The 26235-nt window shown below is 47.8% G+C and overlaps 1 protein-coding gene across 1 annotated transcript in view; it reads right to left on the bottom strand.

Annotated features, from left to right (window-relative positions):
• Positions 1–221: 221 nt before the first annotated feature.
• Positions 222–26235, bottom strand: part of LOC138360321 (origin recognition complex subunit 3-like) — a 108438-nt gene continuing 82424 nt past the window's right edge. Inside the window, exons 6-9 of the mRNA XM_069320238.1 lie at positions 3917–4114; positions 3378–3494; positions 705–843; positions 222–397 (exon numbers count right to left, since the gene is read on the bottom strand). Coding sequence (XP_069176339.1) covers positions 384–397; positions 705–843; positions 3378–3494; positions 3917–4114 — 468 coding nt within the window. The 3' untranslated portion in view covers positions 222–383. The remainder of the gene's footprint in view (positions 398–704; positions 844–3377; positions 3495–3916; positions 4115–26235) is intronic.

The following is a 26235-nucleotide window of genomic DNA, read 5'->3' as shown; positions in this document are numbered from 1 at the left end:
GTTGACATTAGCTTACGAACTGATGCTAAGCAGCCGGCACGGTGAGGTCCGGGGCTCCCCCCTTTACCCTCTCAGGGCGGGGAGGGATGATCGCGGATGATCTGCGCGGCATTAAAGTGTGATGTTTGCTTGTTTGCTTGTTTCCATGGGATTGTAGGGAGTTTCTACCTCTCTGTTCGTTTTTTGGTTTTAGTATTTTACCATGTGGGAGTTGTTTTGTTATGCCTACCTTTCTGGGTGCCTAACCCCGGTCGATGGCAGATAAGGAAAACCCCAACCACAAGGGGGTTTTCCAGGGCCATTGCTCCCTGAAACCTCTCTGAAGGGGCCCGGTTCTGGCGCTGATCCCTGGTAGGTCTGAACTCCTCAGCTAATGTACCGGTCTAATATAATGTACCTGGAATATAATATAATGTCTAATATAATGGAGCCTGATAAGCTCCAGGGAGCCGTAGGGGCTCCCCACAGAAAAATGTCTTAAAATTTAATATTTGAAATTAATATTATTGGAGGCTACACCAAGGGAACTCTTCCAGTCACTTACAGCTAAGTGGCAGTTGGTCTCTGTTTTAGTGAATGCGCCATTCAAGTGTGTGTGTTTATTCCGTCCTTGCATGTCTCTCAAGCTACACTGAACCAAAGCGCAGACTATCCTATAGTATATCATTGGGCATTGGCTAATTCATTGAGGTGTAGTTTCTTACCTCGTAATATATCCAATATATTTGTTAGGATGGGAAGCAGTTCTTCACGAGCCATAAGCCTTAGCATCTTGTCAGCTTCCTTGAATTCTTCTGTCTCAACCAAATTTTGTGACAAGCAGGTTGTTAAGACCTCTCTTACCTGTAAAGTTATACAAATTGTTTAAAAAATACAAAATACAACACATATATAAAAGACATTAAGTACTGTAGTTTCAATAAAGATTTTTTTATTTTCTTTCTAGTGATAGACTGCTACCCAGAACAAAATGTTTTGTCACATTGCAAATTGTTGCAGAAATGCATTTGATATAAGAAATAAAACATTTCTGGTTGGTGCCTCTTGTAAGTGCCTGATGCTATAATCACTGATAGTGTACCATCTACTGGATCACATCACCTGCAGAGTTCTATCTGGCCTACCTGGGACCAAGAGCAAGAACCTACACCCCCTCCCCTCACTCACAGAGGAACAGGGAGCAGTGGCATTTATCTATTCACTCATACTACCACTGGCAAATGCAGCCCAGAAAGTCAGCAAGACAAAAACAAACCACAGCTAGCTAAAGAAGATACTGTAGTCTCGTACACCACCAGAAGAACTCCCTAACAATGTAAACAATTAAAAAGTTTCAAGACAAGTGCCAGCTCATTTGTTCCACCTCCGCACTCGACTGGTCGGAGGGAGGTGATAGTGCGCGCGGTCAGCCAGTGATATATAGAGCCCTCAGCTCTATGTTGATGTGTGTAATGTATCGGGTCGCTTCTCACTGCTTGGGCTCCAGTCTCCTGCTTCAGCTAAATGGTGGTCTCTTGCCATTCAGTGTAGCATGTGCCTTGACTTTAGAATGCTGGGAGCTGCATGTGCACATGATTATCTTCACTGTTCCTAGTGCTGCCCTTGTGCTTCAGGGTTCTCTTCCCAGGGGTGTTTGTGCATCACTTCCTTGCTTGTGATAGTTCTTGCCCAGGGCGAGTCAGGATGCTTAGATTTCCTGTCTTTACTCGAGTAGGGCACGGTGTTCGCTGGCTTGTGGTGCATTGGATATTCACATGATACATATTAGTGCACCGAGGTTGGCATTATCCAGCCTACTATGCCATTTCTATCCTTGGTTCTAGTTTACTTTTGCATTGTGAAACACCAACACCTTTCTAAAAGTGATGGCTCTGTTGGTATAGATTCAGCAGCAAATTTTTTTATGACCCGTGTAGCATCCCAGTGCCTGCGTGTCCCTCTTGGTCAATTCCTTTGGGCCCTGGTAATCCCTTGTAGGTTTGGTGTTCCTTATGGATATTCTCCCCAAGCTTACTCTCACTTCATGAGAGTTTGAAGGCTGTATGTTCTGTGCCACGTGGGAACATTCATTCCTCCTGCCTCCGCCATGCTGCTGGTTGGGTTGCTGACACCTTTGACCCCGAATCTAGTAAGGTTTGTTCTCCTCATGTGACTACTCTTTCGGACCCTCTTGATGAGATTCAGGTTTTCAGGCAGCAACAACTTTACAAATTTTCTAGGTTTCAGCAGTCTAGGTTGTGTACCCAGTTAGATGCCCCAGAGCTAACCCAAAACTACCCTGGTTGGTATTTAGAGACCTGGAATTGGAGGCGTTGGTCACTCGACCTTGGTTCTGTCCGCACCTCCTCTTCCTTCCTCAGTGTGCATGGTTCACCCTTCTTCTGATCCACCCCCACCCCTTGCTTCCAATCCTACATCTGAGGGTTTCGGGTTCAGGGCAGGATTTAGTTTGGGTTGTGGCTTAGTCTGCTCTGGAGTTGCCTATTCAAATGCAGGTGTGGAGACAGTTGAGTTGGCTAGTCTTGCCGAGGCTACTGGCCTATTCAGCCAGCACCTTATTCCTTTGAGGCCTATTTCTTGGATTCCACTTATCTGTCCTGAGTGGTAGGTAGATGCTGACTCTGCCCTGGGGCCCTCCTCTGTGGCTTTAGGGGTGTGGGATGAGTGAGTTTGCCCTTGATTTCCCTTTGAGGCCCTTGGTGTCCTCTGAGGTACCTGCTTGATAGAGTTCTGAGAGTTCTTCTACTTCTCAAGCCCGGCCCAAGGCCAGGGTTGACCAGGTGGGGCTCCATTTGCAGAGGGTGGGGTTTTTGTTTTCCCCTCCCACCCTGAATTAAGATGATTTGGATGCCACTCCACCTAGGGTTCAGTTCAGTGTGCATTTGGCTCCATCAGGATCGTCTTTCTGGAGGTTTCTGTTCTGTTGAATCCCTCCCACAGTGACTCTGGAGGCATTATTTATGTACCTCCTGGGGGACCTGGTGTATGCCTCTCAGACGGACCCTGCCTCTTATGAGTTTGGACCCACTTCCCAATATTGGATGCATTATGAGGTGTCAAGAGTCCTGGCTGGCGGACAATCGCTTGAGGTCTGGCGCAGCTTCTGTCGTACCTGAACGCTTCATTGGCATGAGGTGTTGTCTGTGTTTCAGGTGTTTTTTGCGGGGGTGCTTCCTTTGTACTCCTCAATAAATTGGACATTCCTCCTTTTCCTTGGGATGGGGGGTGTCATGCAGCTACAAGCTCAAGTTCCTTTGTTGTCGGCAGGGAACAGGGAAAATAAACAAAACAACAATGAACCTTTTCAAAGTTACCTTTGACAATTTGCCTGAATTATTTTTAAAGAACATTCAATGATTGTCATGCACAATTCTTACCTGTCGACCTAGAGGAGTGCTTGGTAGTGAACTTGTGAGCGCATGGACCACTTTAACAAGGCAGCAGAAACGACCATGCCACGAGTCCAGTTCGTTCATCAGCGTGCGCACTGCAGCCTAGAGACAATAATTTTGATCAGAACTAATACTTATAAAGGAAAAAACAAAACTGCAGCATTTTTAAATATTAAATATATTTATTAATGTTTGCACTGGGAGACTTAACAGACTTAATAAAGTTAATGTGTGGGAGAGAGAAGGAAATTGCCAGTAAAAAATATGTGAATGGTGACTTGATGGAAATGGTTAAGCAGTTTAATTATCTGGGATGGGTTTACAGTTTCTATTCATCATTAACTGAGGATCACTTAGCCAATCGACTTGACAATGGTCCAAGATGGACCGAAACGTCGACGTCCCTTCACTTTCTAGTGTGTTGTTTGGTCAACATATTTCAGCCACGTTATTGTGACTCCTAGTCTGCATATAGTCTATTAATTCTTTTTTTGCACACTGAAAAGTATAAATGTTCATCATACCTTGGATGTTTTTTCATCAAGGAGAAGAGCTGTTTGTTCCTTTGGAGGACGGCTTTCAACGTAGGATCTGAACGACGGTAATTTATGGATGACGTCTAACTGAGCTGGTGGCATGGCCTTTATACGTGAAGCTCTTTCAGAGGCAAGACAGCATAAGAAGGCCGATGAGTTACCAAGGAAATGTTGAATCATACATAGCTGAAATAACATAAGATATATACCGTACCGAATATTTATGAACTTAATTAAACACAGAGTCGGCACTGCATTGCTTTTCAACTATAATAATATAGTTATCTGAACATTTACAGTACTTATAGAAATTGACCACATCTTGTAACAAGAGATCAGACAACGCTCACACACATGGAAATCACCTGGTTGGCACAGGTGCACTCCCAGCTCCAGCATGGAACTCACACCTTGGCAAGTATAAACAGAAACTTGAGCAAGGCGAGAGGTTTGCAACTACATTAGTACCAGAATTAAAGAGGCTTCAGCTATGAGGACAGATTGAGAGAACTGAGCTTCGCAACCTTAGAGGGAAGAAGAAACAGGGAACATGCTAACATACAAGATCTTGAGTGGAATAATAAAACAAGCGTTGAGTGTAATGAAATGCCAATTTCTTGGTGGGCCCAGAACTCTTTGAATATACAGAATATCTCTCTTAAACTGCAGATGGTTTTAACCTCCACAACCTTCTAACTTTACTTATTCCAACCGTCTACCACTCTGTTTGCAGAAGTGAATTTTCTAATATTTTTTTGCATCTTTGTTTAGTTAGATCAACTCTATGATCTTTTGTTTTTCAAGTTTCAGGAATCAAGAATCCTTCTTTATCAATTTTGTCAATTATCTTGTGTTATCTTGAGGTTATCTTGAGATGATTTCAGGGCTTTTAGTGTCCCCGCGGCCCGGTCCTCGACCAGGCCTCCACCCCCAGGAAGCAGCCCGTGACAGCTGACTAACACCTAGGTACCTATTTACTGCTAGGTAACAGGGGCATAGGGTGAAAGAAACTCTGCCCATTGTTTTCTCGCCGGCGCCCGGAATCGAACGTGGGACCACACGATCACAAGTCCAGCGTGCTGTCCGCTCGGCCAACCGGCTCCCTGCTGGTCGGCCGAGCGGATTACTATTCCAAGCGGAATAGTAATTCCATTACTATTTTGGTATGCAGTGATCATATCGCCTCTTTTTCTTCTATCATCAAGCTTAGGCATATTTAATGCCTCTAACCTCTCCACATAGCTCTTGCATTTCAGTTCTGGAAGCCATTTAGTTGCATGCCTTTACACCTTTTCCTGTTTATTGATAAGCTTCTTAGATATGGACATCCTTCCCAGCTTTGATCCCACAAAGGTCATAAACAGTTTCTTTAGAACTGTATTTCATCATCCAATTACAAAATTGGAAATTAACAAATTCCCTGGGTTCCATTGCCCTCCAAAAGGAGGGGCAATGGAACCCAGAGGTTCAGACGGGACAAGTCCAGAATGAACCTCAGTCCGCACAGTCCCGTTTCGAGACCGGAAACAGACGGGAAACCCATCTGAGGGACGTCGTCGTTTCGACCATACCAAGCGAACCCACTCCATGACGACTCGACAGAGCGTAGGGGAAGAGGCCTGCCCTGCCAGCCCTGAACCTCCTGAAGGAGGTGGAGCCACCCAACGCCACCGGAGGCCATGCGAAACGACCTGAAACGCCAACGAATCGTGGAACCAGGCGCGAGCGAACAGTGCTAGCCTCCCCCCCTCAGTCAATGGGGTGAACCGCGAAAGGGCCGGTGCCCCTTACGAGACCCAGAACATCGCACAGAGCGAACACCGCACTGACCAGACGAAAGCGGGTCCAAAGGAGGGGCTGAACCCGAACTCGACACCAGTGGCCTAAACACGGCGAGAGGAACCCCGAGCCCTGGCACGACCCTTCCGGTAAGGCCCACCATGGGATCCCCGGAGAACCAACAAGTCCGACATAGGACAGCAAGAAGCCTAAGCAGCCTGAATATACTATGCAACAGCCAAAGCCTCAAACAGGAGAGGACTAAATGGACAAGACATCCAAAGAGCCAAGGCCCATGCAGATTCCACAGAGGAGGCAAGCACCGCCTGCCGACACGCAAGCCGGGAAGCATAAAACAGCGCAACCGCATCGCGCAATATTGGCGAGAAAAAGCTTCAACAAGGCGGCCGACGAGCGGGCCACGGAGGCCAAGGCGCCAGAACCAGTTACAGCCCCAAGTGCTCCCACATCCTCCGAGAGCCAGTCCGAAGACAGCTCGAGGACGGAAAAGAAACGTAAGGTCGAAGCCAACAGGCCCCGGGCGCGCAAGTCCTCAGCCACCAGGGCCGCCGAAAGGGAGGGAATTGGCACATGGAGCTAAACAACACCAACATCGCCAGGGAAGGGCAGGAGCAAACAAGCACTCATTGAGGTGCTCAAGGTCGCCCCCACCAGACAAGGCCGGCGCAGCCGACGAAGCCGGAAAGAAGGGGCCCACTGGTCAGACCCGGAGGCTTTGGCTGGGGGAGGAGACTCGAATGCCTCTGTCGCCACACCAGAAGGGGCATCCCCCAAGGCTGCCCGAGTCTCAAAACCAACTAACCCCTGCCCCGACCCCGAAACCCTCAAACGTTTCGGGGCCGGAAGCAGGGGAGGGGGGACCAGAACGAACAACAGAAAGGTAAGGATGAGGAGGTGCGGACTGAACCAGGGTCGAAGAGACCTCTCCCCTAAGTCCCCCCCTTCCCCGATAAGCAAAACGAGGCAGCCGCGGGGCATCTGGGTGAGCAACCAACCTAGAGCGTTGCAGCAACCGAAACCTAGCATGCAAACGCTTACGCTGCCTGTACCCGAAGATGATCATCCAAAGATTGGGTAAATTGAGTCACCAGCAAAACGCACAGGACTCTGGGTCGAAAGTCTCACCGACACAACAGACTGCACAACGGAGGCAAAAAACAGTGAGGGTCACCCTGAGACAAGGGGACGAGCAACCCTCAAACTCGCATGAAGCGAGGGGGGACTCCGGGGTCACATCCATCACACCCACACGACCCCTAGGGGATTCCCAGGATCCTGAGCGTTTACTTGAAGAGGACTCATGCTCAGGTAAGCCCAGGCAGGGTACGGCTAACCGGCTCCCAAAACTACCAAACAACTGCCTACAGCTGAACCCCAGGGACGTGTACACTCACAGGGACCTAGCAGGGGGCACCACCGAGCATCTGGATGAGGCCAAACACCAGTGGTAAGTAGGGCAGAACCCCCCTACCCAGGCAAAAATAAAAATAAAAACAAAACCCCGCAAGAGGACAACGTACCCCAACAGAGCCGGCCGCTGTGATTGGTGACAAGCTGCACAGCACCCTGCGCCCCACCAGTGCAAAACTGCCTCTTACCCTAAGGTAAACTAGGGGAGACAAAACACCCAAGCACCCAAAGGGCGGCCAAAAAACCGAGCATTGAAACAGCCCAGCAGAGGCAGGACCCAAGGAACTTGTAGAAGGTAACCCCAAGCACCAAGGGTAGTACTTACAGGGCACCTAAGGAAGGTAACCCTAGGCGCATGCAGCCCGAGTACTGAAGAGGAACTCCAGGCTCTCGCAACCCTGGAGAACAGACGCCACACACAAAGCACAGCTCTGTAAAAGTCTGGAGCCAGAGTACACAACCGCTGCCTAAAACATCAGCCTCGAGAATTGGTGTGTGCAATGCCGGCATGGGGGATCTGGGGCTCTCCCTTCCTCCTCCTGTGGAGGTGGGAGCTGCGCAGATGACGGTGCGGTGACGAGTGACGTCATACTAGTTTGCTCATTTTTGTTTGAGGAGTTCTATACATTCATTCGGCTTTTGGTTGCAATTTTCACCAGAATCAAGGTTTGTTTTGGAACGCTTACCTTTCTGGGTGCCTAACCCAGTCGACGGCAGACATAGAATGCTTTCAACCACACGGGGGTTTCTATAGGCCATTGCTCCCCTTGCCTCTCTGAGGGGGCCAGGTTCTGGCTCGTGGTCTCCGGTAGGTCCAAAGAACTCCATACACATGACTGATGCCAAAGTCTGACATTAGCATATCAGCCTAGTAAGCTCCAGGGAGCCGTAGGGGCTCCCCCCCAGAAAAAACAGTTGAAACAATTTGCAAAACGTATATAAATGCCATAAAGGTTCATTCAGTGTTTGTAGGGTAGGCTGCTCCATTATTGAGACGTAAATGAAAAATACAAAACAAATGGAACACATTTGAAACAAAGAAATTGTCATAATGAAGCAGTACCCAACAAACACTGAACGAACCTTTATGGCATTTGTTCATTTTGCAATTTGTTTCAACTTTTTTTTTTTTTAAGAAACATGGAGCAGCCTACCTGCCGAACACCGAATGAACCTTTTGCTATAAGACAAATGAAAAGACAACAACATTGAATGTAATAAAATGCCATTTCCTGGGGGAGCCCTACGGCTTCCCGTAGGGGCTCAATAAAACAAACTACCAGGCTGATATGCTAATGTCCGACTTTGGCATCAGTTATGTGTATGGAGTTCTATGGGCCTACCGGGGACCACGAGCCAGAACCTGGCCCCCTCAGAGAGGCAGGGGGAGCAATGGCCTATAGAAACCCCCATGTGGTTGGAAGCACTCTATGTCTGCCATTGACCAGATCAGGCACCCAGAAAGGTAAGCGCCCCAAAACAAACCCCTATTCTGATTAAAATTGCTTCCAAAAGCTGAACTAGTGGATCGAACTCCCCAACAGAAAACGAGCAAACTAGTGTGAGGTCACACGTCGCCGCGCTGCTGTCTGCGCAGCTCCCCCCTCCCCGGGAGGGGGAAGGGGGAGCCCCAGACCCTTCACGCTGGCTACCCACACCTCAGTTCTTGAGGCTGATGCTATAGGTGGAGGTCGTGTGCTCTGGCTCCGGTGTCACTACAGCACTGTGCTTCATGTGTGGTGTTTGTTTTCTGTAAGTCCGAGAGCCAGGAGTTATCTTCAGTACTCGGGCTGAAATGCGCCTAGGGCTGCCTTCCCCTAGGTGCCCTGTAAGTAATGCCCTTGGGGCTTGGGGCCACCTTCCACAGGCTCCTCGGGACCTGCCTCTGATGGTCCATTCTACCGTTCGGTTTTTTCGGCCACCTGTTGGCCTGCCTGCCTGCCTGCCCACACACCCACCCAACTGCCTACCCACCCACTTGCGTACCCACTCATCTGCCAACTACCAAGCCCATCTGCCTGCCATCAACTCATCCAGTCTGCCTGGCCACCCACCCACCTGAACCTGCCCACCTACCAGTCAGGCAGCTAACCATCCATCCAGCCCCAAACACTAATAATAATGTGTGGAAATTCAAATTATGTTGGTTGTGGTACAAACACTTTTGGAAACGTTCACTTTTGGACTTCCCCGGTGAAATGTCCTTTGATCCGTATGACAGGCCCACCCGGACCCCCCATTTGTCCTTTCCATATAGTCTAGACTAGAGAGCTAATTCAGTATTCCTTGAAACGTAATCACATTAAAGTCTACATGCGTCTTTCTTCTGACAGACCTTTAAGGTTAATTAGCATATATGCAAATTAAGTACACAATTGATTGGCTGTGTGCAGGGCTTCACACTCCCTGAGCTAGACATCAACTATAAAAATGCATATATCTCTGCTTTGCTTCAGTTATATTTATGCCAAAGTGTAGCTAATATTTTTGTCTTCGTGATGAAATAGAAAACTGTCATACGGTAACAAATACTGTAATAAACTTCTTTTATTACAATATCTAAATAAAATTAACATTGATCTTCAAAAGGTCACAGTTCCCATCGATTAGGAGAGTGTCGGCCAAAAAACCAGCGTTGAATGTAATGAAACGCCATTTTCTGGGTGAGTCCCGTCGGCTCCCCGGAGCTATCCAGGCTGAATGGATATGTATAACTTTCTGGCATCAGTCAAAGTGCTAGGAGTTCTTGCCTACCGGGGACCACGAGCCAGAACCTGGCCCCCTCAGAGAGGCACGAGGAGCAATGGCCTATAGAAACCCCCTTGTGATTGGGAGCATTCTATGTCTGCCATCGACCGGGACAGGCACCCAGAAAGGTAGACGCCCCAAAACAAACCCCTATTCTGGTGAAATTATTGCTACCGAAAGCCGAACGAGTGGACAGAACTCCCCAAACAAAATTATCAAACTAGCATGACGTCATCACGTTGCTGCGCCACCGTCTGCGCAACCCCACCCCCCTCCCCGAGAGAGGGAAGGGGGAGTCCCAGACCCTCCACGCCGGCGATCCAACTGGCAGTTCTTAGGCTGGATGTCAAAATACATGAAAAACGCCGCCGACCGGAGGGAGGGAGGGATGCCGGGGATACCTGGTTGATACCTGGTTGATGGGGTTCTGGGAGTTCTTCTACTCCCCAATCCCAGCCCGAGGCCTGGCTTGACTTGTGAGAGTTTGGTCCACTAGGCTGTTGCTTGGAGCGGCCCGCAGGCCCACATACCCACCACATCCCGGTTGGTCCGGCACTCCTTGGAGGAATAAATCTAGTTTCCTCTTGAAGATGTCCACGGTTGTTCCGGCAATATTTCTTATGCTTGCTGGGAGGACGTTGAACAACTGTGGACCTCTGATGTTTATACAATGTTCTCTGATTGTGCCTATGGCACCTCTGCTCTTCACTGGTTCTACTCTGCATTTTCTTCCATATCGTTCACTCCAGTACGTTGTTATTTTACTGTGTAGATTTGGTACTTGGCCCTCCAGTATCTTCCAGGTGTATATTATTTGATATCTCTATCGTCTTCTCTCTAGTGAGTACATTTGGAGGGCTTTGAGACGATCCCAATAATTTAGGTGCTTTATTGCGTCTATGCGTGCCGTATATGTTCTCTGTATTCCCTCTATTTCAGCAATCTCTCCTGCTCTGAAGGGGGAAGTGAGTACAGTACTGAGTAGTACTCAAGACGGGACAACACAAGTGACTTGAAGAGTACAACCATTGTGATGGGATCCCTGGATTTGAAAGTTCTCGTAATCCATCCTATCATTTTTCTGTCTGTCGCAATATTTGCTTGGTTATGCTCCTTGAACGTTAGGTCGTCAGACATTATTATTTCCAAATCCTTTACATGCTGTTTTCCTACTATGGGTACATTTGATTGTGTTTTGTACTCTGTATTATGTTTAAGGTCCTCATTTTTACCGTACCTGAGTACCTGGAATTTATCACTGTTAAACATCATGTTATTTTCTGATGCCCAGTCGAAAACTTTATTAATATCAGCTTGAAGTTTTTCAGTGTCTTCAGCCGAAATAATTTTCATACTTATTTTTGTGTCATCTGCAAAGGATGATACGAAGCTGTGACTTGTATTTTTGTCTATATCTGATATGAGAATAAGGAAAAGCAGCAGTGCAAGGACTGTACCCTGAGGTACAAAGCTTTTAACTCCACTTGGACTAGATTTTATATGGTTGACCGTTACTCACTGAGTCTTGTTTGACAGAAAACTGATTATCCAGCTTCCTACTTTACCGGTTATTCCCACTGACTTCATTTTGTGTCCTGGGGAGCCTCCAGGACTCGCCCAGAAAATGGTGTTTCATTACATTTAACGCTGGTTTTCTGGGGGGGTAGCCCCGTCGGCTCCCCGGAGCTACCTCACCAAAGATAAGTAAAACAGGGAAGGAACCGGGAGGAGGATACCACACGTCCTAACTGAACAACCAAAACCAGAGACAAAACAAAGACCAAAACGAGAAAAAAAGACCACCCAGGCCAACGACCAGGACGGCCCCAAAACTCAGGAGTAGGCCAGAGGGGAACAACGCCCAGGACAGCAAGTGGATCGGAGCAGAAGGAACCTCAACACTAAACGCAAGCAGGAGCGGCTCTGCCAGCACCACCCAACATGAGGTGACAGGACAATCCCAGAACAACCCTGAAGGGAAGACAAACCAACCCTACCAAAGACCGAAGGACCCTTCGCAGTGATAGGAAAACCACACACCGCCCCCGAGACGAAACACGCAGGTGGGAGACCAATAACGAACCCACAGGTGCCGACACAAACGACGAGAAACGAACACCACGATCGAAAGCACAAAACCCGAATCTAAAAACAGCTACCCCGCAACCCAAAGGAGCAACATAACCAGCTCCAGCAGGGAAGAATGATACACGCATCCCCGAGGCATCCAAGAGGAGAACTACCGAGGATGAGAACAGCAGGAAAGCAAACACACCCGGTCCGGAAAAGGAACAAAGAAAAACCGAAACCAGGACCGGAACCCAGCAAACCCGGTTCCAAGAAAAGGAACCAGGAACGCAGGAGCGGCAGACCGAAAAGTCCACACCCCCCCCCCACAGACAGCGCAACCCGAAGCCTGCAGAAAACCACACAGAAATCGCAGGAACTCGGTACCAAAACGGAACACCGGAGAAGTCCAAAAGCAGGACGTGGAACATAGACAGAGGCCCACCGGAGCACCAAACAGGATAATAAAAAAGCACTGACCCAGATACACAAAAAAGTGTAGCATGGGGGAGGAAAAACGGAAATAAGTAAGGAAAACTACGAATACGGCCCAAGGAGCGGCCGGGAAGTAACGCACACGACCAACCACAAAATGTGTAGAGGAGCGAGTACATACCTGAGGGACCTTACGGACAGCAGGGTGCAGTCAGGTACCGAAGATAGGCAAGGAAAGTGTCCAGACAGGGAAAAGACCCAGGGGTCGACAACGAAAACAAAAGCACCAAAATGCGGGGCAGAGCCCCACAGGACAACAAAGAACAAAAGATGGACAAAAAAGGCACTAAAGACACATGCAAGGTGACCAAACACCACACCAAACACCCCAGTCAGGAGCCATCGACGCAATCCCGCCAAGCGGGGAAGAGTAAACAAGGATGGAACAGTGAACAAGGGTGGCGGAGTGAGTAGAGTATCCCAAGAAGATACTCGCTCCAAACGCATGATCCTAACCAGAGAAGCAAAGCTCTCCAAAGTACCAACGATGGAACTCAAACCGTTCCGTATGTCCAAGGAAAAGTCCTGCCAACCTGTGGAGAACTGTGAGGCAGCGCCCAAGCATATAACCAGCAGAGTAGCGAAGAATAACTAGACTACCTGCAAGTGTGGTCTAGAACAGACATGCGAGACACCGTACTGACACTCAGAGCGCCCAACCCGCACCATTGCCCGCCAAAATATCACCCGCAACTACTGAATACGCAACAAAAGATAAGTAGTTCCTTAGTGTTTGTGTTTATTGACCAATCCCCACGAAACAATAGAAACTGGAATATAGTGGCACATGCCACCCGTGCGGCACATTGTGGGCACGAAACAATGGGCATAAAAGGGATAAGCACAGAATCAGGAAAGACTGGAGGAATGACCTGCACTGTAATAGGCCCGGTGCGCGGAACCAATTAACACGGAACGTGGTGGTGGGGCCCCACGATTGGTGCAAGGGCGGGTTGGACATGTGAGTGGGAATGGATGGCAAGAAACAGTAGCTGCCTCGCACGGGCCAATAGGCCCTACGCAAGTCCACTATACTTATGTCCGTATGTTTGTACGCACAAGGGGACACAGGAGGTAGTGAGCACCTAAAGGAGCCACAGACACTAAAAAGAACCTGATTAACCCTTAAAGTGCGCATCACGTCATATGACGTGCTGGACGTTGTACCAGTAAACTGCGCATCACGTCATACGATGTGTTGGAGTACTACGCAAGATTTAAACAGCCCGCGGATACACGGGGTTCACCACATCTTCATCAGGGCTCTTGTAAACAGACACCATTTTAAAAAAAAATCGTGGGCCAAACTCCCGGGTGTTATTGGCCTCAGTATTGAGTGAGCAACCAAGCGTCTGGCCTTGAGGGCGGCCGCCGATCAGCTGACTGTGTGAGTAGCCACATCTCTGTGCCTTTACTCACCATACAAGCTTAGATGTACAGTTATGGTGAACAAAACATGTAGATACTTATATATAACGTCTGTATATAAGATTTATAGCGTAATAACACCACACAGTATTGTTGGAGGAGAAATATTAGTGCGTCTGACCTTGAGGGCGGCCGCCGATCAGCTGACTGTGTGAGTAGCCACATCTCTGTGCCTTTACTCACCATACAAGCTTAGATGTACAGTTATGGTGAACAAAACATGTAGATACTTATATATAACGTCTGTATATAGTGAATTATAGCAAAAACATTATTGTGGGAGGAGAATGAGGGTGAGTCAGATGACTGGAGGTAGGGCGGGAGTGGCTGGCTGGTACACGGCGGTCACTCCTCATTACTTTTTGACTCGTAATAGCTACTTAGTGGTTCGTTATAGTGAACAAAACATGCAAATACTTATATATAACCTGTGCTTATAGTGTAATAACTGACAAAGTGTTTGTTCACTGATTGATGAACGTAATTGAATCAACAATATGCACACCATATTTTTTAGTACACCAACGATTCACTCATTTTATTATATAAATATATCAAACTACACTATTGAATAATATTACAGCAAAAAAAGTATGAAAAATCAATCAGAGACATTGAAATAATTCGGTAATTATCTCTTTGTGGCAACTCTGGCCTGACAGCTTGCGAGCAACAGACCGCCTGGGACGCACGCTGAGTCAGCGCCTATAATTTGTCACACTTCCCCGCCCTATAGCGGGCAATATATGCCACTTACGATTTTTTTATTATTGTTCCCGTGATCAGTGAACACAAATTAACAGGTTAGGAAGAAAAAATATTTTTTTTTTTCAAAATGACATGCGCCTTTGGGGATGGCAGGATATTAGACCCCAAGCATGTTAAGGGTTAATGTCAGAGGGGAAAGGAGGTGAAAAGCACCAAAAAGCCATGTGGAGGAGGCAGACGCCACCCACAGGAACAAATATGAAGACAGAGCCCAGAAGGCTCAGGAAACTGCACAACCGTCAACTGACAGGAGAAGCGGGGCCCAAGAGCCAGAGCTCAACCCCCGCAAGCACAACTAGGCAAGCACCCCCCACCAAAAGTGAGAACCAGCACTAGGCCGACAGAAGCGCCAGACAAGACAACCTCACCTGTAGAGCAGACACACGACCGTGCCACAACACAGGCGAGTCAAGTAAGATACTAGGAGTAGCGCTAAAGGTGTGCCCGAAAGCCATGCATACTCGAGGCAGTAGGCATAGTACGTACCGTTACCTGAATAAAATGCGAAGTCGAAGGAGAAATACAGCCAGAGGTGTGCGCCCTGCAGAAGACGAAGCAGAACAGAGGGTGAGGCGGCACCACGCCAAACCATCCCACACCAAGAAGCAGAGGAAGAACAAAGTGACACCCCCAGATATAAATCCAAAACACCCTCAGCATCCAGAGGGCCACGACTGGAGGGAGAAACGAGCAAGAAGCCGTAGAAAAACCGCAAGAAACGACGCGAACACACGAGCATACCACCCGTAAACAAAACGCACACCGCGGCCCCAGCACACACAGTACGAAACGCACCACCCATCCACCGGGAGGCGTGGCTCGTACACCAGGCAGATACACAAATCATACACACAACGTACTGACATCGTACAAACACCAGGAAGGCGTGCGGAACGAAGACAAAGAACGCCAAAACTGGAAGTAGAGACGACTACAACAAAACAAGGCGAAAACGAAGCAAAAGAAAACAGATGATGGAAGGGAACCAACAAGGCCGACAAAAGACCAGAGGGAAACCACATCAAAAACCAACAGACGTTCCAATAATATTGGAAGGTACGAAGAGACTCGAGAACCAACGAGAACCACTACAAGCACCCCTGACCATGGAACTTGCAGGGACAACGATACAAAGCGGTTTAGGCACTATGTACTAGGTCAATATAGAAATCCATCAATGTTTGTTTCACACCTTGTATGGATGTACCTTACCTCAACACTTTTTTTTTTTTGTGAACAGCATCGCGACGTAAGAGCGAAAAGGGTAAGGAAAAAGGGGTGAAAAACACCCCTAGGAACGACGGGACCGACGAACCCGAAGGAACACGGAAACGAACCCAGGGAGGGGTATACCCGAAAACAACAGGAACACAGAGGGAAGGAACAACCCCACTGAGGAACTGCCAGCCCCACACCAAAGGTACAAGGACCCAGGAGGGGCAAACGGGGCCGAGGCCCCCCAGGCAACCCCTCCCTAACCCCGGGAACCTCTATGGCATGACCCAAGGCCGAGCCGCACCCCCAAAGCCCCAGCTTAACAAGGAAAAGCCGGGGCAGCCATGCAAACACTAATGAAGGGAGCCCACTGGTCAGACCCATACGGCACGGCTGGAGGAACCGACTCGAATGCCTCCGCCGCCACCCCGGAAGAGGAAAACCCCCCCCGAGACCGCCCGAGTCTCAACCCAACCAGACCCCGACCCAACCCCGAAACCCGCCTATGGTTCGGAGCAGGAAGCAAGGGAGGAAGTGAGTAGAACAGAAAGGAAAGAACAAGAAGCGGAAGGAGCCAAAGCCGAAGCGACGGGAAGCCCAGGCAGGGTACCGCGAACCGGTGCCCAAATCTACCAACAAACTGCTAAAGCTGAACCCCCGGGACGTGTCCACTCACAGGGGCCAAGCGGGGATTACCGCCAACAGAAGAATTCGAAAGAAAATCACCTAGAACAGGAAAGGGGGACCATAGTAAAGGCAGACCCCCCACCAGGCATAAACAAAAACAAAAGAAAAACCCCGCAAGAGGACAACGTACCCAGGCGGAACAGAGCCGGCCGTTGTTAATGGTGAAAACTAGGTGTGCAGTACCCCGCGCCCCTGCCAGTGACGAAAACTACCACCTACCTCTCTGAGGGGGGCCAGGTTCTGGCTCGTGGTCCCTGGTAGGCAAGAACTCCTAGCACTTTGACTGATGCCAGAAAGTTATACATATCTATTCAGCCTGGATAGCTCTGGGGAGCTGACGGGGCTCCCCCCAGAAAATGCGTAAAACTTCCGACCGGAGGGAGGGAGGGATGCCGGGGAGCCTCCGGGTCTCACCCAGAAAATGACGTTTCATTACATTCAACGCTGGTTTTCCGGAGGGAGCCCCTTCAGCCCCCTGGAGCTAACTACCCACAGAGAAAAGAAGAGGGACGTACCCGGGAGGAGGTCGCCGCACACTCCCCAACTCGAAGTCGAGACAACTGGTTGCAACCGCTAACCCAATACGACACAGGCCCGAATGGGCACGGGAACGACCACAAGATATCGAGTAGCCAGGCCCCTGTATGACTGCCAAAAGCCCCGTGCCCGAATGTCAGCCAGGACATGCTGCCAAGACGGCAGCAAGAGCAGCGAATCCACGAAGGTCATGGGCACGGGGATAGAATGCTGGCTGGCTGGCTAGCCTCAATAACACGGCGGACGACCTGGGAGATCCACACCAGTCTTATCCCAAGTTCTTTCTCAAGAGGCAGACAAGAGGAGCTCCAGCATAATTCAACAATCCTAAGGATTGTAGTACAGGATGATGATAGTGAGTGGTATCCCAGAGAACATAAGGGTATAGTGCTTTTGAAAAATAGGTGAGATAACAGAAATGTGCCAAGGGAAGTGAAAAATTGGATGAGAAAAGTTGCCCTAGTGTTTCCAGTGCAGAGAAGAGCATTCAAGATGGCCACTAGCAAGAGGAAATACAAAACAGATCTTGATTTTGCTGGATTCAATGAAGAAAGCATTGATATAACCAGTCTATACAACAAGTTGGTAAAATTAGATACTATAGTGATCTCTCATGTAGAAATAATTAGTAAATTGAAAGAAAGTAATGACCATTTAAATAGCAAAGTTGTATGTCTTGAGGGTTTAGTGAAAGACTTGTGCAAGGATAAGAATCAATTGGAAATAAATTGCAAAGCCATGGAAGAAAATAAACTCTTAAAAATAGCTATGGAAGAGGTTAAAGTAAATTTAAACATAAATGACTACAATAGGTTAGATAAGGATATTCAACAGGAGAAAGAGCTTTTGTCAGCACAGATGGAGGAAGTTACACAGGAAATAGAACAGTGCAAGAAAGATATGCAACTCACTTATGCACAAGTGGCCAAGGAGAAGGAAAAAATAGAAGAAGCAGTAAAGGAAGTCAAACACTGCAGCAACCAAGATAAAACAAACATTAGGCTGGAAGTGAGAAAAGAATTGGCATCTAACCTCAAGTTGGTGCAAAACACAGTTGATCGGAGTAAGTCCCTGATCATGTTTAGCTGCAAAGAAAAGGAGATAACATCTAGGTCAGAAAGAGCTGTAGAAGCAAAAGTAGTAGATAAAATTGATTAAAGAAGACTCGCCAGCCAGCAGCCGCCGTGAGCAGACGTGCTCCCAGGAGCTCCCGCCACCTACAGGAGAATCTGAGCGTTGGCTCCGCCCACCTCACTCAGGATTGGTGCGCCAGCGAGCCAATCACAGCCGGCCGGCCGCGTAGCAGCCAGCCTCACCCACTGCAAGTCGACTACAAGCTCTCTCGGCGTCAAGACACGCCGGGGCACCTGTACTGTGTCTCAACCTAGCTCTACTGACGCTTACAGCAGTATGATGTCCTAATAAAATAACTACCCATCCTCATCCTTCATCCCACACCCCCTCCCCCCCCCATTCCCCACCCTCTCCTCCCCATTCTCTCCCTGCCTGTACCAAGACACACCACACACACACTCACACAATACACAATGCATAACCTACTAATCATAGAATTAAGGAGTGAATAAGGCTGTCTTTCTAAACTGTTTCTACCTCTTGTATTTCGCCATTCCAAACGATCATTCCCGAGCGGTAGCCAAAACCGGGTTCTTGAAATTCTTGCGGAGGTTTGATCGGGCATCTAACAGCCTTGTAGCAGGCTTAGGCTATCGATAGGTTCAATTACCACCTTGTCTAGTAGCTCTAGTTGCCTAGCAACTAGAAGTTAGAGGCCTCGGCCTAACTAACACCCACCATCCACTTAGTCTACCTGGACACTTCACAGCACCCACCATAGTATAGATTAGATTAGGCTGCCTGGCCCACCAAGCTATGGCGACCAAAGTCAGATTCACAGACGAATCTGGCCGGGGTCGTACCCCAGCCCAACTACTTGAGGTGATCTACAAGGTCACCCAGATTACCTACAAAAATGTGTACAAAATAACGAATGGAGCCATCTTGTTGGTACCCAATGCAAACCTCCCAGACCTCCTTTCGTCAGACACCATGAACAAACTAAGGGAGAAGAATATCACTGTCTACCCCCCTGCCGAATTCCAAGCCCAGCGCACCATCTTTGTACATAGGATCCATGACATCATCATGGACCACTCAAATGATGAAATAATTGCAGAAATAGAGAGGAAAAACAGGGATGTCAAAATACTTCAGGCCCACAGATTCACAACCCAACGCAACAACCAAGTACTGAAACTTACTCTGGCTTCACCGGAGCAAGCAACGCAAGTCTGCACACAAGGCCTTTCTGCATTTGGCATCATGGCTGAACCTGACAAAATCCACCCACAGAGGTTTTACAAGCTCAAGCAATGCTTCAAATGCTTTCAGTATGACCACTATTCCAATGCATGTAACAATGGAACCCCCAAGTGCAGCAGGTGCACAGGGGAACACAGCTACAGGGAATGCACAAACCCAACACCCAAATGTGCTCTATGCAATGGTCCACACATTGCAATCTCGCATCTTTGTCCCCGCAGGCAAGAGGCAATCAAGCAATTGCAGGAAACAGAGACAGCAGCCCGCCAACAGGCAGCTATTACCATCCCTGCCCCTCCTCCACCAGTAAATGCCTGGGGCATCCCTAACCAACAACAGGCCCAGCCGGGGGCCCAAGTGGGCCACCAAAGCACCCAACACCCCCATAACCCCACGGTTATACCAGAGCAAACCCAGAATCAAACACAACAGGCCCCAACACCTAACTCTCTTGCACCAAACCCCGATCCCAAGCCCAGCTTAGGGGCCGAACTCCTAACATTTGCTCAAATCCAATTTCCAGACAACCCAGTGAAGCTCCTAGGTTTCTGGAACTCACTTAGGAAAGACAATGGCCTACCCCCTGTCCATATGTCCGAGGACTCGCTTGCCTACTTGACTCCTAACATCACAACAACCGCCGGCCAGGCCCAAGCACAACCCAACAACCCCAACCCTAGTACTCCTCGCCCCCTGGCTTCAACCAACGCCCAGGAGACTCCAAACTCCCTGAACAACCCCGGCCCCTCCACCCCGACATCCTGGGAAACACCTATGTCCACCCTTCCTGAAACAATCCCACATCAGATCCTCCTCAAAGCTATCACAAACTCCCTTGCCATACGGAACCCCACCCGCCCTAGGAAATTTCGCTTCAAACATCGCAGCCCCACAACAATATATTCCACACAACGCGGTGCCAAGAGGCCTAGGACCAACACTTACAGCCGAACCCGATCCCCTGTGGACGGAGCAAGGGCAAGCAGCCCCCACAACTCTCCACCAGAGAGCGACTCTAGCACCACGGATGTCGACATCATGAACAGCAGTGACACCGAAGACCCCTCAATGGCACAGCAACGTATGGAAAACTCCAACTCCAACCAATCCCCGACCGGAACCAGGAACAAGATACCTGGCTCAACAGCTTTACCCCCCTCCTCCACAAACAGAAGCGACCAAACCGAATGTAATAACATTGGCACTACAGCCAAACAAACACTTCCGTCTCATAGTCAATAATGGGGATCACAATCCTTCAGGTGAACATCAGACATTACTTCAACAACAGATACCTACTCACTCTGGAGGTAGCCAGACTTAACCCAGATGTTGTCTTACTCAATGAAACAGCGGCCAGACAAGACCAGCACATCTCCATCTGGGGATATTCCACCAGGGAAGTCAACAGGGGTAGGTACAGTGGGGTGGCAATACTAATAAGAAGAGGGCTCTCCTACCGCCCCATTCTCATAGAAGACGACAACTTTCTTGCAATAGAACTCACCACTTCACACGGCCCCCTCATTGTCTGCACCGCATATCTACCACCTAGACTGGCCTACCTCCCCTCCATCCCTCTGAACAAGCTGCTCGACAGGAACCTCCCCACTATCATCGCAGGAGACCTGAATGCCCACCATCAGGCCTTATTCAACGCCCCTGACAGGCCAGACCTCAAGGGCAGGCAGCTCTTCAATCTAATGCAAAACCGGGACCTCTCCTTCCAAGGCCCCCACTTTAAGACGTTCTTTGCGGGCAACCATAGGGGCACCCCTGACATAGTGCTGACCAACAGAGATTGTGACCTGTTCCACTGCAGAGTAACCCCAGGCAAGAACGTGGGGTCGGATCACATCCCTGTGGTCACATCCCTCCAAGCAACCCCCTTCAGATATGTGGCACCATCCAGGCCCAGATTGGAAACCATACGTGCCCGTGACTATGACACCTTCCTTGCTGGCGACCCCATCCTTGAGTTCGACAACCTCCCAACCCAAACAATCGACCAAGCAGTAAACACCATCCACAACCGGATCCAGCTTGCAACCGAGGCCACCTGTGAAATATCCACCACTAGGATTTACCACCAATATAAGCCGACCCGAGAAATCAGAGGCAAAATGAATGTGTACCAGCGAGCCTGCCAAAGCCACTACCAAACAGGCCAGCCACCAGCGTTGACCCTACAAACACTCAGAAGGGAAACCATAGACCTTACGCTGACCCACAAGAGCCACATTTGGAGAACCCTAGTGAGACAGGCCAACCAATACAAAAGGGAGCCGGGAACTTTCTGGCGCAAGATCAGACAGCTCCTGGGATCGGTTAACCCCAGCCTCACCCACCTTGTACACACATTCCTTGACGAAGATGAAGAGGAGCAACAAGAAAAAATAGAAGACCCGCAGGATCAGGCTGACCTCATGGGCGCAGTTTGGAAAAAGACACTCACAGCTTCAAACAGCAGAGCCTTCAACAACACTCACTTTGAACGTGTCAACCAATGGACAACAGAAAATGCCGCCTCCCTAAACAGCACCCCTCTGATTGACCTGACAACCCTAGAAGACGACCACCCTTTAACAAGACCCATAACTATGCTAGAGATGAGAGGAGTCATCAAAAACACCAGAGATAAGGCCCCAGGACCATCAGGGATCAAAGCGCTGCAGATCAAACTTCTACCAGGCAATCTTATGCAATCCATACTCAACCTATTCAACGCTATGCTGGCATCGGGTCACATTCCTGTAGCATTCAAGTCAGCCAAGATGATATTCATTCCCAAACCCAAGAAAGACCCCCACCAACCTGGCAACTACCGACCAATCTCACTCTTAGACTCAATAGGCAAGTGCTTTGAAAAAATCATATCAAACCGCCTTAACTACTACATGGAGTACAACAACCTCTTCACAGAAAAGCAGTTTGGCTTTCGAGCACATAGATCAACCCAGCACGCAATTAACATCATCTACGACGCCTTAAGCTCAATTCGCAAGCAAAAACAGGTAGCCTTGATTGCGACGAGGGACGTACACAAGGCCTTCGACAGCCTGTGGCACGATGGTCTGGTGTACAAATTAGCAGACTTACCAGCGCAAAACTGGACCCTCCTCAGGCTGATCAGTAATTTCCTTAAGAATAGGCAAGTTACCCCCAGCTTCAAGGCAAACGAGGCCGCAGCCTTCACCCCAACAGCTGGAGTCCCCCAAGGATCATGCTTGAGCCCGGTTCTCTTCAACATCTTTGTAAATGACCTGCCCCAACCAGAGTATAGGGACACCATTATCGTGCAATTTGCGGACGACGTAACACACGTAATAACATCTAACCCTAGCAGCCAAGCGGCCAAACACGCAACTGCAACCCGTAAGGCAAACGTAGAACTAGCAAGGACTGCTAACTGGGAAAGGAAATGGAGGATCACCACTAACCCAGAAAAGATTCAATTAAGCACTGTCGGCTGTATGGCCTTCTCAATTGAAAATGAGGGGGGAATAAGAATCAGGGGTGAACCCATAGCCATCTCAAACTCCAACACAGTGCTCGGTTACAACTTCAACAGGCTACTCAACTCCTCCCAGTACGTATCCCAGAAGACAGCGATGGCCCGGGGCTCACTGGCGAGGCTCTTCCGTTTCAACCAAGCCCCATCCCACATCAAGCTCCACCTGTACAGAATGATCATAAGGCCTAGCTTGGAATACCCATACGTTCCCCTGAACCTCACCAACAAATCCAACATGTTGAAGATTCAACGAGTACAAAACAAAGCACTTCGCTTTGCAGAGGGCCTGACTCTGAGGGACAGGGTGAGAACCGACCTGATCCATGAGACGCTCAACATGAAGCCAATGAACATTAGGCTCAGCTACCTGGCCAGAAGACAGCTGTACCGTATGAAGAACATGTATGTCCCAGACCCAGAAGATCCCTTCGTAGCAGAAAACACCACCAGCGACTACGAGATCCACGAACCACCACACAGAACCAGAAGAATCACTCTCCAACAAAAAGTGATCAGACATATCCATGATGAGGCCTTCCCAAGCCCTCAGATACTAAGCGGTCTGCCAGACGATCCAGATGAGTGGCCCATCCCGGACCCAATCTACACCATATGAAGAATAAAGAAAGAAAGAAAAAAAAATAATAAATATAAAAAAAAAAAAAAAAAAATAAATAAATAAATAAAAAAAAAAAAAAAAAAAAAAAAAAAAAAAAAAAAATATATATAAATAAAACACCTACAAAAAAAAATATAAAACCAAAAAACCATTTGTCGTGGCGTCAGAAGTGTAACTACCCTGATGTTTCTAAGATTAGCCTCCTTCAGCCAACTCCATCGGCTCTAGTGCTTTAGGACACCAACAAGGTCACAAACACTAGCCCCCCCAGCCAATGTACTGACAACCCAACATAACACACACGCAAACAAACAACACATACAAAAATGTCAACCCATGGTGGACAGGCCACCGAACTTTCAAACCTCCTCTCTCTACACCCGCATCCTCTTCCTGAATTTCATCTCCCCATCCCTCTACCTCCCCCATCCTTTCCATTCCCTATGGACATCAAAGCAAAGCAAGTAGATAAAATTGTTGGCCTCGTGGAAGGTCTTACAACCATAGAGAATGTCTGCGACTACAGGAGAATAGGCAGATATGTAAAAGGGAAAGATCGACCTTTCAGGCTCACCCTAAATGGTACCAAACAGATGGAAGAAGAACTAAGGAATGCTAGAAAATTACAAAGTGATGAGGATGGGAAAGTGTGGTCGTTAAGACGAGATCTTTCAAAAGAAGATAGGGAGACACTGAAACTGAACCTCGCCGAGGCAAAACGTTTAAATGAGAGCAGGAATGAAGAAGAAATCAATTCTTTTTTCTACAAAGTGATAGGGGTAGGCAGACCAGTAAAGTGGTACATAAAGGCAAACCAACAAAATCATTAGAGAGAGGGGGAGTGAAAAATAAGAAGAGGGGGAACAAGTTCCTGAAGATTGCATACACCAACATAGATGGAGTAAGATCGAAGATACTGGAGTTAAGTGATGTAATACAGCTGCAGACACCTAGACATTGTTGCACTCACAGAGACAAAACTTGAAGATGATATTTTAAATGAGGTCATATTCCCAAGGGGGCTACTTGGTTTGGAGACAGGACAGAAAAATTAGGAAAGGCAGGTGGCGTTGCTGTGCTGGTGAAAGAATACCTAAAGGTGATCGAAATAATGACTGCCAATCCACAAGAAGTTGACATAATAGCACTAGAGAATTGCCATGAAGATGATAAACTAATGATCATAAATGCATATAGTCCACCGCCAAGCAGCACATGGTCAAAGGAGGAGCTAGATAGTAAACGAGAAGGTCTTATAACAATAATGAGAGAGATCATAGCGAGAGCGGATAACGATAGATCACGATTGTTGATAGTCGGCGACTTCAACTTGAAATCCATAGACTGGGAAGCATATGAAGCTAAAACAGAAGATTTTTGGACCTGTAAATTTGTAGACCTCATCCTGGAAACATTCTTGTATCAACATGTTAAACACACTACAAGGATGAGGGAAGGGGACGTTCCCTCCATGCTAGATTTGATATTTACCAGGAAGGAGGCAGAAATATTTGACATTCAGTACCTTCCTCCCTTGGGTAAAAGTGACCATGTCTTTTTGGGAATAAAGTATGCAATGCGTTATAATCTGGAAGAAAATAAGAAGGTTGATGCAATTGAAAAACCTGACTTTAGGAGAGGACATTATGGCAACCTTAGAAAATTTTTTAGTGAGTATAATTGGACAGACTTGTTGCTAGGCAAGGAAGTGAATGAGATGTATGTCAAGTTTTGTGAAATATATGATAAAAGGCACAAAAAAATTTATACCAAAACAGAGATGCAGAACTAGGAAACAGGATTGGTTCAACAGAAATTGTGAGAGGGCCAGAGACCAAAAGACACAAAAATGGAATCAATACAGGAAGAGGCCAAACCCCCAAACATACCAGCGATACAAAGATGCGAGAAACAACTACACGGCAGTGAGGAGAGAGGCAGAAAGAAATCTTTAAAAAGGGATTGCAGACAAATGTAAAACAGAACCAGGTCTATTCTATAAATTCATAAACAACAAATTGCAGGTAAAGGATAATATTCAGAGGTTGAAAATGGGAAATAGATTCACGAACAATGAAAAGAAAATGTGTGAAACATTAAACGAAAAGTTCCAAAGTGTGTTTATACAAAATTAAATCTTCAGGGAACCAGACACAATAAGAACTCCAGAGAACAACATTGACCACATAAAGGTGTCTAGAGACGAAGTGGAAAAAATGCTCAAGGAGCTAAATAAGAACAAAGCAGTTGGTCTAGATGGAGTTTCACCATGGGTTCTGAGAGAATGTGCACCTGAGCTCAGCATTCCACTTCAACTGATTTTTCAGGCATCCCTGTTTACAGGAGTTGTAGCTGATGTGTGGAAAAAGGCTAACATAGTTCCAATCTACAAAAGTGGAAGCAGGAAAGACTCCCTTAATTATAGACCGGTATCATTGACAAGTGTAATAGTCAAAATATTGGAAAAAATAATTAAAACAAATGGGTAGAACACCTGGAGAGAAATGATATAATATCAGACAGACAGTATGGTTTTTGATCTGGAAGATCCTGTGTATCGAATTTACTCAGTTTCTATGATCGAGCAACAGAGATATTTCAGGAGAGAGATGGTTGGGTTGACTTCACCTATCTGGACCTAAAAAAGGCTTTCGACAGAGTTCCACATAAGAGGTTGTT

Source organism: Procambarus clarkii, unplaced genomic scaffold (assembly GCF_040958095.1).
Source record: "Procambarus clarkii isolate CNS0578487 unplaced genomic scaffold, FALCON_Pclarkii_2.0 HiC_scaffold_107, whole genome shotgun sequence".
Taxonomy (NCBI): Eukaryota; Metazoa; Arthropoda; class Malacostraca; order Decapoda; family Cambaridae; genus Procambarus; species Procambarus clarkii.
This window is presented reverse-complemented; position numbering and strand designations above follow the sequence as displayed.